This window comes from Alligator sinensis, unplaced genomic scaffold (genome assembly GCF_000455745.1).
Source record: "Alligator sinensis unplaced genomic scaffold, ASM45574v1 scaffold147_1, whole genome shotgun sequence".
NCBI classification, from domain to species: Eukaryota; Metazoa; Chordata; order Crocodylia; family Alligatoridae; genus Alligator; species Alligator sinensis.
The window spans coordinates 4,885,436-4,897,477 of record NW_005841847.1 but is presented as its reverse complement, the minus strand read 5'-3'; the positions used below and the strand labels follow the sequence as shown (position 1 = coordinate 4,897,477).

The 12,042-nt window shown below is 40.6% G+C and overlaps 1 protein-coding gene across 3 annotated transcripts in view; it reads left to right on the top strand.

Annotated features, from left to right (window-relative positions):
• The window catches only part of SLC38A1 (solute carrier family 38 member 1), a 53,405-nt gene extending 41,369 nt beyond the window's left edge, over positions 1–12,036 (top strand). The window contains exons 12-17 of one of the 3 annotated variants that reach the window (XR_001358359.2): positions 744–844; positions 4,216–4,334; positions 5,074–5,215; positions 6,149–6,246; positions 7,664–7,848; positions 10,235–12,036. Coding sequence is in view for 1 of the 3 variants with exons in the window: in XM_006015936.3 (XP_006015998.1) it covers positions 744–844; positions 4,216–4,334; positions 5,074–5,215; positions 6,149–6,246; positions 7,664–7,765 (562 nt within the window). In the remaining 2 variants the exon portion in view is untranslated. Of the gene's footprint in view, positions 1–743; positions 845–4,215; positions 4,335–5,073; positions 5,216–6,148; positions 6,247–7,663 lie in introns of all 3 variants that reach the window. The other 2 variants (XR_003094960.1, XM_006015936.3) reach the window with 2 other exon arrangements.
• Positions 12,037–12,042: the final 6 nt, after the last annotated feature.

Here is a 12,042-nt window from a genome sequence, read left to right as displayed (position 1 = left end):
GTGGTACTGAGGCTAAAGCCAGGGAAGAGCTAAAACTAGAATAGGCTTAGGCCAAGAGGGCTAAAGCCTGGTGAAAGGGGCAGAAGCCCAAGTGGGGTGAAAGATGAACTAGAGCCAGGGGCTGGATACACATGAGAGCCATGCCAGAGTCAGGGGCCAGGCATGCTGAGTGCGTTGTTGGGCAGGGCCAGAGGGCCCAGTGGAGAACCTCAGATTAACGCCTGCAAGGCATGGGCATGGCTATAGGGGAGGATGGAGGCCATGAATACAGCGCATAAGATGACTGGAGCCCTGAGGAGCCCAAGAGAGCCACAACTTTAGTGCCCCAGGGGCAAGGCTGGGCCAACTAGACTGGGCTCACTCTGGGACCCTTGGGGCAGCCTTCTGAAACCCTACAAGTTGCATCAAGGAGTGTCAGGCAAGGTAAAAATGGAGGGTACCCCAAGGAGCTTGAGTGGGGCAGGAGTTGCTGGGTCACCAGGGGATGTCATGACCACCCCTGGGTTCTGCTATACACCTCTGACAGGACAATTGTTAGCTTCTGTTGACTTAAAATTCTAGCGAGATTGGAAGGCATTCCTCTCCTTCAGTATGGCTAGTGGGGGGGCTCTGTTTTAAATGAAGATGTATTTAGGAGTCTCAGCAGTGTTACTGAGTGTGTTTTGACACAGACTTGATATTTTTTTAACAGTTATTTCAATACAAATGTGCAAATGTTCCTTATGGGTTTTTTCTTTTTCCAGCCGCTCACAGAAAAAAATGCAGATGGTTTCAAACATCTCCTTTTTTGCCATGTTCATTATGTACTTTCTGACCGCCATTTTTGGCTATTTGACTTTCTATGGTAAGTAAGCAACTTTTATAGTATCAAAATAAAAAAGACTCCGTGTGAAATGAATAGTGTATCCCATCTCAGAAAGGAGCTTTACACTCATTCACCTTACTGGACTCTTCTATTCAATTTTTGTAAATGTTTTCTTAACATATTAATCTTGGTGTTTTGAATGGATACAAAGTGTAGCTGCAAGGAGCATTGACAAATATATCCTCAAGAGTGAGAGAGAAGAGAGATCAGGAAGAAGTATAGTGTAAATTAGTTTTGTTTTGAGGAGCTGGCGATCAGCAGTGTGATATTAAGACTTCTGTAACTGAAATGCTAGTTTGAATTTAACTCAGGTCAGTAATGACCTAAAGCTATTAAGTCATTTGACTGGCTGTTAAGCTTTCTGTGTGAAATTAGAATGAGCATACTTCAAGGTGAATAGTGATTAAAATCACTCCCACAGCTGTTGGCAGCTTTATTACCACTTTTAGCATAAAGTTAAAAGAACTGAATGTTTTCAAAAACTGAGCTGCCTCTGTTCCCTCTGAAGAGTTCCTCTCTTCAGGTCTTGGTTAAATAAATAGGCAGTGTAGTCTTAGGAAGTTTGCAGTTCTCCTGTTGGAAATACAGTTCTGTGGCTAAAGGTAGGATACTTCTGTGTACAGGACTTTCAACCTAGCTTCTTTTAGGAATGCTAATTCACTTTGTAAAAAGAGTCACAAATCGTGTTTGTTTTCCCGTTCAAAAGATTTATGCAAAATAATAATAAAAAAATTAAAATGAGATACAGCATCACTCTTGCAACGGGAGTGGGTCCTATGTTCCAGTACAGTTTGAATCTTGAATTTTAGAACACATGCACATCATGGGCCATTAGGTCAGGAAGAGGGATACCATAGCTCTGACATCTGACTTCTCCATGAAGGGTTAGCAAAAAGTCACAAGAGTTTTTTTTCACCCTATTTCCAACTACCCATCAGAGCAGCACTCTCTTTTTTTTGGGGCCTCAGATTCTAGGAGGAACAAAAAGCAAATTTGACATTTGACATTATGGTCATAGGTCACCAAAAGTTTTTCTGTCTGTCATCCTCTAAAGAACATATTAATTTCTACCATAAGGCTGTCATAGTGGGTATGAGGCCTCCAATTTTCAGAAATGTACGTAATTTGAGGTGTCCAATTCTGTTTAATGGAGGAAATTGATGAAGCCAAGTGCATATGCTGCAGGAGCCAACATTGATAGCCATTCTCCAACAGCTGGGCTGCTGCTAACCAGTAAGTTTTCATAGAAAATTAAACGTTTGTTGAAGCTATGGGTCCAAATGTACCCTCCTGCAGAAGTGAAACAGTGAGCCAGGTTCTCAGCTGGTATAAATCAGTACTACTCCATTGATTTCGACAGAGCTGAAGATCTCTCCCAGGAGACTTGAGAAAACAAATAAACTCCAGGCCCTCACCTCTTGAAATTTCCTTGAAATTCTTCCCTCATGTAGGAGAGGTTTGGAGACCACAGAAGAGGCAGAAGCTGTGTCCTTCTGATCCTACAGGTTCCAGCAATGTGTGATAAAGGGAAGTGTGCTTTTGCATCCTTTGTGCCCCTTTCCCCAGTTCAGACTTAGGTTCATGATTACTAATAGTGTGTGGGTGGAGTCCATCTGCACACTGAAGCGCAGAAACAAGGCCTTGAAGGCAGCATAGATATAGTGGGGAAGGAAAGCAGTGTGATTTCCTTGAGCCATCATTTTCTCAGGGATCCCCAAATAGCCAAAGGCTTCATTTCAGGGCATGGTCCCCCACTGACATGAGGAGCACAGGCCCAGGATTTTTCTCGACTCTATGAAAAACTGTCTATGCTGCTGCTTTTCACAGACACAAATAGCATTTTATTTTGGCCCTTTCTTTTTTAAACCAGCACTGTGTGTCTATTTGCTCATATACTCAAGTTTTCACAGTTATTCTATTTACACTGTAGAAGGACAGTTCCAGGAACTGGTTTTTTTTCTAAAGGTCACTGGTTGCGTTGCACAGCACATCTCTGTATTCCTGTGGTGACCAGAATTTGCATTCCAGACTTTGCCTTTTGCTTTACTAACTGCTAGAGCTGGGGAGAGATGCAGAGGCATGAGCCTCATGTCACTTAAACTAGGGCCTTAGTAGGAAATGTAACAGCCCCACTTAAAATTCCAACCTCTACCTGAAGGGAAATTCAGGAGAACTTCCATTCTTCTGACCGGGTTCACATCCTCTCTGGAAAGTGATAGGTGGTCCATGATAGGAAGGACTTTTCCCTGGAACTCCGAAATCTTTCTGGAGAGCAGATTTTGGTTTGTTCAGTTTTTCCTTCAGGAATAGACCAGATTACACCAAGCAAGAGCTTGTTTTTAAGCCAAATATCCTCAGAACATTCCATGAAAACTCTTTACCCCAGTTTATCCAGGCTATACCTTTAGGGGTACCATCAGGTGACATAAACCTTTCTTGTCATAAACAAATTGTGCCCCTTTTGTAATATCCTCATTATGCACTGTGGAGTTGCTTCCTTTGGTTATGGTTATAAGAAGTTATGAATGTATGTAAACAAATTAACACATTCTCCAGTTCCCTCCTGTCTGCCAGAGTGGAGGTACACCAAGTCCTTTTGCAGTTATCACGGGGGAAGGGAGACCTTTGTGGCATACCTTGTTCAAATGTTGTCAGAACACCATTGTGTAGCCATCATATTGACCCAGGTTAGCAGCATTTAGAATGGAACACGGACTCCAGGAGGTGGCTGCAGAGGTGCAAGAGCTGCAAGTGATGTTGAGGTGGGGTGGCAGGTTCATAAAAAAAGCAAGGGAGGGCAGCCATCCAGGGCAGCTAGATAGCAACTTCAGTGTGGCTGGAGAAATGTCATGCTGAAAGGAAAAAGGTTAACCTAAAAGGGGCTTTGTTCTTCAGGAGTGGCTGTTCTGTTTTCTTTTAGCAGTTTATTTGCTGTTTGTACTAGTTTAGTTCAACCTTATAATTTAGTATAAATTCAGAAGTTGCAGTGCATGTGGTTATTTTTATATCATTTTAAACTGCCAGGAAAAAAAACCCAAATAGCAGTAGCCTCTTTTTTGCCTTTCGTTTAAAAAAATATATAGAAACAGTAGTGCTTGCCTTACTGTGGCCTTTTCTACAATGGGATTTTGCATGAAGTTAGGTATATGTTTTCTTGAATTAGGATGCTTTCCTAAATTGAGGTAATGGGATCATTTCAGCATAGTGTAAAATGCTAGAGCCTGTTTCATTCCTGGCCCTTTTGTTTGTAGATAAATCATTTGTTGTTCACAAACACTCTTGTTAAGTGATGGTTTCTGTGAATTAATTGCCTTTTTGCTTGACCACTTTTTCTATTGTGTTTCCTGTAGACACTGTGGGGTCAAATCTGCTTCACAAATACCAAAGTAAAGGTGATGTCCTCATTCTGACAGTGCGAGTGGCTGTAATTGTTGCAGTAATACTTACAGTTCCAGTGCTTTTCTTCACTGTAAGTAAAAGGCTCCTTGCAGTTTGGAAATAGTTAAATTCAGTAATAGGCGCCCTTTTTCAAGAGCACAGCTGGATGCTGTGAGTTTCAGAATCAGTGACATTCAGGCTACAAAGACTAGATCCTGTAGTCAGCTTTTCCAAAGACCCACTTGAACTTGACTTAAAGGAGAAGTTCTGCATGTGTGAATTAATAAACTGCTATGGGATTAAAGTAAGTTAATGATCACTTCGTATTAAGTCAGTCTTAAATGATAAAGGTCCTTCTCCATTCTTTCCCAGCCTTGCTTAATTACACTCATACAAATTACCTGAGTTTTTAACTCCAGCAGAACAGCAATAAATTTGCGCAGAGAGTATCTAAACAGCCAGTGGTCCTGCTCCCTTTTATAGTGCCCACTGCTGGAAGAGCTTGGGCCTGAGGGCTCCTTGTTCAATAGCCTGTCAGAATATGGCTAGTTAATTCTGAAACATAAACAGACAGCAGTAACATAGCCCACTGCTGCAAATAAATATCATCATGGGGGGAAAAATACCAACCCAGACACAAGCGCTCTAATCCTGTTTTCAGAAATCAAGTTAAATGTAAAGGTTATTCCAAAGGATCCTATATTTGAATGCTCCAGAATTACTGAAGTTCACATAAATTTCATTGTCATGCTCAGAATCAACAAGAATTAGTTTGAGAAGTGCTTGAATGGTATATCCTGCTTCTGACCGAACTCATTCTTTTTCTGCAGGTGCGTTCTTCTTTATTTGAGCTAGCTAAAAAAACCAAGATTGAATTACGCCATCATGTGCTGGTTACTCTTGTCCTGTTGGTTATTATTAATATGCTAGTAATTTTTATTCCAACCATGAAGGACATATTTGGAGTTATAGGTACAGTATTCTAGTTTTATACTATTTATATTTATAGTTGCTTCTCATTACATTCTTGTCTGACCATTAAGCAATCCCTGGGGGGGGCTTTCTTCCCATTTAAAGGTGGCCAACAAAGTCTCCTATGGCCTAAGAAAGAGTCTACAAGAAGAAGCCTTCTTAGAGTCAGTGTTTCATTTAAGGGGATGTGAAGCCCCTACATTAAATCTGTTCCTTGAAGAAATGTGCCTTGGGTCTGGCCTTTGTATAGTCTTTGTACTGAGTGTTTTGATTAGGGGTTTGATTCTTAACTGCAGGTCAGGTCAGGTTCATTTGCTACAGAAACTTACAGTAGACCTTTAAGCACTGCCTGCGACTGTTAACACCGAGTGCTGGGTGGCAGTTAAATAACCTGGCAACCTCTAAGGTGCCAATAGTTTTGTACAAAAGAGCACGTTGGAGGGGGGGTACTAGTCTTACCCCAGTGAAGGAAATGCTGCCAAAAGGTTGTAGAACAAGTCCACTCCATGATAATAGGGTGGACTGGGCGCTTTAATCCTGCTCAGCAGCCACTCTAGCAGTGGACCTCCGATAGACGGACACATGGATGATCTCCTTTGCTATGGCAGCTCCTGCAGCCAAATTGGTTCCAGACTTCCTGGCACCTGCCTTTCCTTTAGATTAAGTCAGCAAGGCCAAGAGGAGAACCCTGGTATGTGGGTAGTTCAGTCTTTCCATATACACTACCCAGGTTTTTGCATCTTGGAGAGGTCACTCCAGTTTAACTTCATCTTTCAAACAAAGATTACATTCATCAAGCTAATGTCTCACCCGGTGCAATTCTGTTGTCTCAAATGACAGACAGATGCATGCTAATAAATGTTGCTACTGAGAAAGCTGCTATTGACAGGTGAAATTCCACAATGACAAAACTCATTTATTTGCATGTTTCAGGGGTAACTTCTGCCAATATGCTGATTTTCATTCTTCCTTCATCATTATATTTAAAAATCACACAACAGGATGGAGCAAAACAGAGTCAAAGGATTTGGGTATGTTTTATTATAGATCATTAAAATTTACCAGAATGAGAACAGATCTAATGTGGCTGTCTGAACATGCATGTCCACCTATTTCAGATACCTTCCTCCTCCCTCATTTTCTCCTATTATTTGCCACATGCTCTCATGGTCCGTTTTGCTTAAATTAAATTATAATCCTCCTTAAACATAGGTGACCATATTTTTAAAGAAATCCCCCTCGCCCTTCCCTCAGCTGATCCCCACCCCACACAGGAGAAGTGGGGCCCAGCCCACCCCCAACCTCTAGCTGCTTAGGGGGAGCTGGGCCAGACAGCACAGACTGGGTGGTACTATCTCAGTCTTCTGTTTCCATTTTCACCAACCACCCGGGATGGCCTACAAAATGCAGGACTGTCCCAGCCAAAGTAGGGCGTAAGGTCAGTCTGCTTATACAGAATCATGTATCCTTATGTGTTTGTAGAGTGTCTAGTGTAAAGGAGGCCTGATCTGCTTGGAGCTATCACAAAACAAATAACAACAAAACCTAGCAAGGTTCTGAGTCCTGTGAAGTCAGGGAGGGAGAGACTGCTACCTTAGCCTTCTATGCATTTCCCATTGTAACACATTGCCTGAAAAAATCTGAAATGTATTATGTTTACTGCATTTCACACTCATCATGTTTTGGATGCCACCCCTACATAAGGAGGCCATTGAAATTCTAGCTTCTCAGCCATGTACAAGCATACAGAACTGTGGCAATATGATCTCAGCAGAGTATTGCATCTTTTCACTGGACTTCTAAAAGGAAGATCCTGGTAATGTCCTAGAATTTACTTCAGTGCCAATGGAGTCTCTATTATACTCTCTGGGAGTTGCTGAGAGTACTTTTGATACTTGTGAATCAGGCCTTCTCTTAACGTACTTTTGGCTTCATTCATATGACAATGGCAGAGGCCTAATCTGGAGCAATTTTATCCGATTTCTTTGTTTCAGCCAGGTTTGCAGTAGCTTCCAGGCATATAGTTATGTCTTGGTTTCACGTGTGCCTCCATTCTCTACCTCCGTAAACCAACAAGTACTAAAGTGCAATAGAAATTGACCCTGATGAGAAGAAAATGCTTTCCTTTGGTCTTCAGTGAGCCCTTTGGTTAGTTAAGGAGCAGAGCTTGTGGGCCCCAGGAAAGATCTGTTCAGTACTTTTCAGACCAGGTCACTGGGATGCAACACTTGCAGCAGAAATTGTGAACTGAGGGCAGAGGAATGTTTCCTTTTCTGGGCTCAATAAGTAATTATATTAGTGACATTCATAAATTTATGTATCTTCTGTTTCTGCACTACCCAAAAGAGCGTCTTCGTTTTAATTCGTAATTTTGAAATATCAACTTGTGAATTTCCTTAACAAAACAAAGTTGCCTTAGTTAAAAGACTTGTTCTTTTTTTATTTCAGGCTTTTTTGTTCTTGGCATTGGGATTAGTATTTTCCCTCGTTAGCATTCCTTTGGTCATCTATGACTGGGTACACACAGGAGACAAGGCTGAAGGCCATTAAAGTCAACCTCATACTGAAAATACATTCCCATTTGCTACTCACCAAAATCCCTATCAACCTGGTTGCTGTCTTTTTCGTTCTTTGTGAGTTTACGCAGATCAAATCCAAATAATGAAATACTGGTATGGAAAATATTTATATGGATGTATCTTCTTGCAGAAAATTGACCTGTTGTCCTAACAGAAATACCAGTTTGTCTCATACCATTGAATTCTCAGATACTTACATTTGTGCGGATTCTCTGTAAGACTTCATAGGCATTGTCCATTTGGTACTGATCATAATGAACGTATGTTTACTCTTCTGGCCATGAATTGTATTTTTCCATTATTAATCCTTTATTAGTTAAAATAATAATCTTTACTCCTTTGAAACAAGCAATATTTGTTTACAATCCAAGCTCTGGAATAATAACCCCCCCATTGTGTCAGCTCATACCTCCTCCCTCTTTCACCAAAACTCTGTTCTTAAACTTTGCATTTTAGATCTGATTTTTTTTTCATTATTAGTTTGTAAACCCTTTTACCTTAGGAGGTGTAGCATTCCAGAGTGCTTGAATGAAAAGCACGATGAAAGCATTGATTGGCGTTGGATAATAGTAGGTCCTAAACACAGTACTTACTCTTTGTAAGATTCCCTTGGAGCATCAGCACAAGGTTTTTTGTTTTCTTCCTGTTGTTATTCCTGTTGTTGTTTTAGTAGGGAGGATTCAACACCAGCTGTCCACTCCATATCACTTACCTACTGTTCCTTTTGAAACTAAGCAAGAAAGATACTTGGCATAGACCAATGAACATTTGAAACTAAGAACAGATCAAGCTAATTTCTTTATGGAAAGAGTCAAAAATACTAATTTTCCTCAATAGAAACCAATATTTACTACTACTAAAAAGAGCATCTGCTCTTCTAAGAAAAAATGGCTAATTCATAGTTTCATAGTAGCTAGGGTCAGGAGGGACCTGAACAGATCACAGGAATTCCAATTACATTCAAAGCCTTAATCATAAATAATAGCTTTTTCTTAGTTTTGAGTATAGCTAAAGCTGACAGTGTAAAGACTGACACCCTTTCTAATGCCAGTTTTCCTCTCATTGAAATCAGTAGTTTTACTGTAGTGAGAGCAGGCTTTGACCCTTATACAATCCTGGATTTTTAAGGAGGATCAGAATCTTTGATGTTTCCTTAAACAAACATAACATGGTTTATATATGTAAAAAGCCTGGTTTATATTTTTATCCATTAATTCTCCATAAAAAATTAAGAAAATAGCTATTAGTGTTATTTGCAGAACCTTGTCTTGTACTTGTCCACAAAACTAACGTTTTCATACTGCCATATTGTTGGTTTAGAAAACAGCTGCTAAGGAATCAAATGATATACAGGTACTCTTTATAATCACATTCAGAATCATTGCTAATAATAGTGTACTACCAGAGACACAGACTTGTTTATGTTGAATTGTGTGAATCAAAGGGAGTCTGCTGTCTAGCTCTCAAAAGTCCATGCCAGCTTCCTAGTGATGGAACTAGTGGCTCACAAGAGTCCTGAACTAGGATATTCAAGAGCTGACCTCTTAGTAAGCTGTGTCTGCTGGTTTGTGATAACTCTCATTTTCAGTGGTTGTTTCATTTTACACTCATACTGTAAGTAAGGAGGAAAAATGGTCATTAGCAATTTATGGGTATCATGTGTCATTCGTTTTTCTTTTTAATGTAAGAACCTGACATTTCAAGATTCTGGGCTTCCTGTGAGCTGCTGATTTGCCTCCAACTCCCATTGCCTTGTCATGTATCACTTGAAATCATTAAGAGCTGAGATCTTACAGCAGCTCACAGGAGGTTCTCAGGACCTTGAAGATTGATCTCTGGAAAACTAACTTTGACCTTTGAAAATATCATAGGTTACTGTGTTATCTCACAGAAATTCTGGGCCTTCTTCTGCCCATTTCCTCTTCCTTTCCTCTTGTCTTTCTGCAACTAATTAATAATAAGCATTTTAGCCTGTTGAGTTGATTGGGACTGTGACAGAAGAGAGAGTTGTGATTTTCGAAGGCACACATGAAAGTTAGGAGCTCACCAGAGAGCCACTGTAAAATGGAAACAAACAGTCCTTTGTACCTTTGAAGATTTCTCCTATTACTCTCTTTCCATTTCCTGACTCAGTTTGTTTGCATACTGCAGTCTTATTAGATAAGATAAAAATAAGAATCAGTAAGACAGAAGGAAATTCCCCTAGGCACAGGACCATCAGGGCCTATCCACCACTTGCATACTGATATTAGGCTCCCAAAATAGGCTTGCACACGACTCAGTCCTTAAATAGGCCTTTGTGCTGGTCTTTTGTACAGGGATGAATATCACCCATGTTACTGATATCATATATATATAGATATTTATGAAAGGGAGTCATGTTTATTGATGTCTGTGATAAGAAAAATGTGAAGTAATAAGCTTTTTATTTTCTCATCAGGTTTTTACAGTGGGGTCTGCATTCTGTTAAGAATGTATCTGTTGACATCAGTGATGGATGACATTATTTGTATGAAGTAATCTGTAAAATGTACTGCTATTATTCAGTTTGTTTGGAATAGTGAACTTGAAGCCATCAAATGTACAAGCCTCTCATTTAGCTAGGATTTTAAGAGCACAGTACAATGCTATATACAAGTTTATCTGTTGTTAAATCAGTAGGATCAAAAATACCATATCTACTTAGCTGGTGGCAGCATGCTGTCCTTTTAGAGAGAGTTTGTCACTATTGTGATCACTGCAGATTTCATAGATTGGGTGTAAAACTACTTCTCGTAACTATAACAGAATATTTTACATTGATCATTTTCTTAAGAGCAGCAATTTGGCAATGAGATGCAGGGAGAAAATCGTTGTGAGAATGGATTCCTTGTCATATCAGAGGACCCCATCCTGAGCTGAAGTTGTACCAAATTGCATCAGCTGAGAATCAGACTCATGGTTTTTTCTGCTTTTGGTCTGGATAAGCACTTCATTGACAATGAGAGAAGTGAAAAGGAAGCTACCCTTTGCCCTGCCCTGTAATGAACACAATAGATAACATAATGTAACAAATTGCCATCATGGGTCTAGTTTCTTGGAAGTAATAATGTCCTTGGAGGAAGTTCACCTTTGTGCAGAGATCCTGGCAGGAGATCAGTGCACCAGTGAAGCTGTCTCTTCACTCACCAGTGCGCATACAGCAGTGCATTCACACTGGTCTTCTGCAGAAAGGAAAAGTCTTGCCCATTGAGGTCTGCTCCAGAAGGTTGGTTTTCTGAGCTTAGTAAGAATATATAGATTGTGTTTCCTTCTGACAGGCCGCACATGTGATTGTAGCTTTGTTAATGTGTATGGAAATGGTAAGGGTTCCACCTCTGCATCTGCCTTATATGATACATAAGCACCAGACATACTTAGGGTGCTACACTAATAACATCTAGTGAAAGATCCACCCAAGAATAGAAGCTAGGGCTGGTGTGGTTAAGGCACACTGGTTTCCGCTGTGAACAGTATACAAGAAATGTGGCTGGCATCATGTCTAGGTGCCTTTGACGCTCCAGCCCAAATGACCAGCTGCACATTTTCTGGGTCAGCTGGGAGCAGCCTTCGATGCAAGTTCAGTACAAGGCTCAACCTCAAACCTCTAGGGCTGTGATTGTCAACTATAGTTCCCTGGCGCCCTGGGTGCTGTGAGATCCTTTGTGGGATTCCACACAATATTAGCACTGTTAGGTGTCCAGACACCTAAACATGATTCACAAGATAAACCCAGAGATTTCAAATAGGATTCCACAGTGTCAAACATTCTGACTTGTGGTCTTTCTGAGCTCTTCATAACAGAATTGCTCAATTATTTTCTAATAGTCAGAAAAATGAGTGAAATATAGTTCTTGAAATGGGGTACCACTAAATTCAGCAGAGTTATGGAGTGGGGCCTGGAATCCACAGAGGTTGAGAAGCACTGCTTTTGTGAGATGTCTTACCTGCTCTGCCACCCACCCCCTAGCCTCCCTTCAGTCATTACAGCTGAGAGTTGGAACCTAGTAAGATTAAAAAGCATCTTGGCAAAAGAGACAACCCAAAAAACTTCCCATTCAAAACTGTCCCAACCCCACTTCCAAAATTCCATCCCTGATGTGCTCAGGACACAGGCACAACAGAATGTATTTTATCTCATCAGAGATACCAAGAAATGGTTTTATATCCTGTTACCAAGAGCTCAAACAAAAATTTCCAAGAGCACTTGGCTTCAGGAAAACTTTTTCC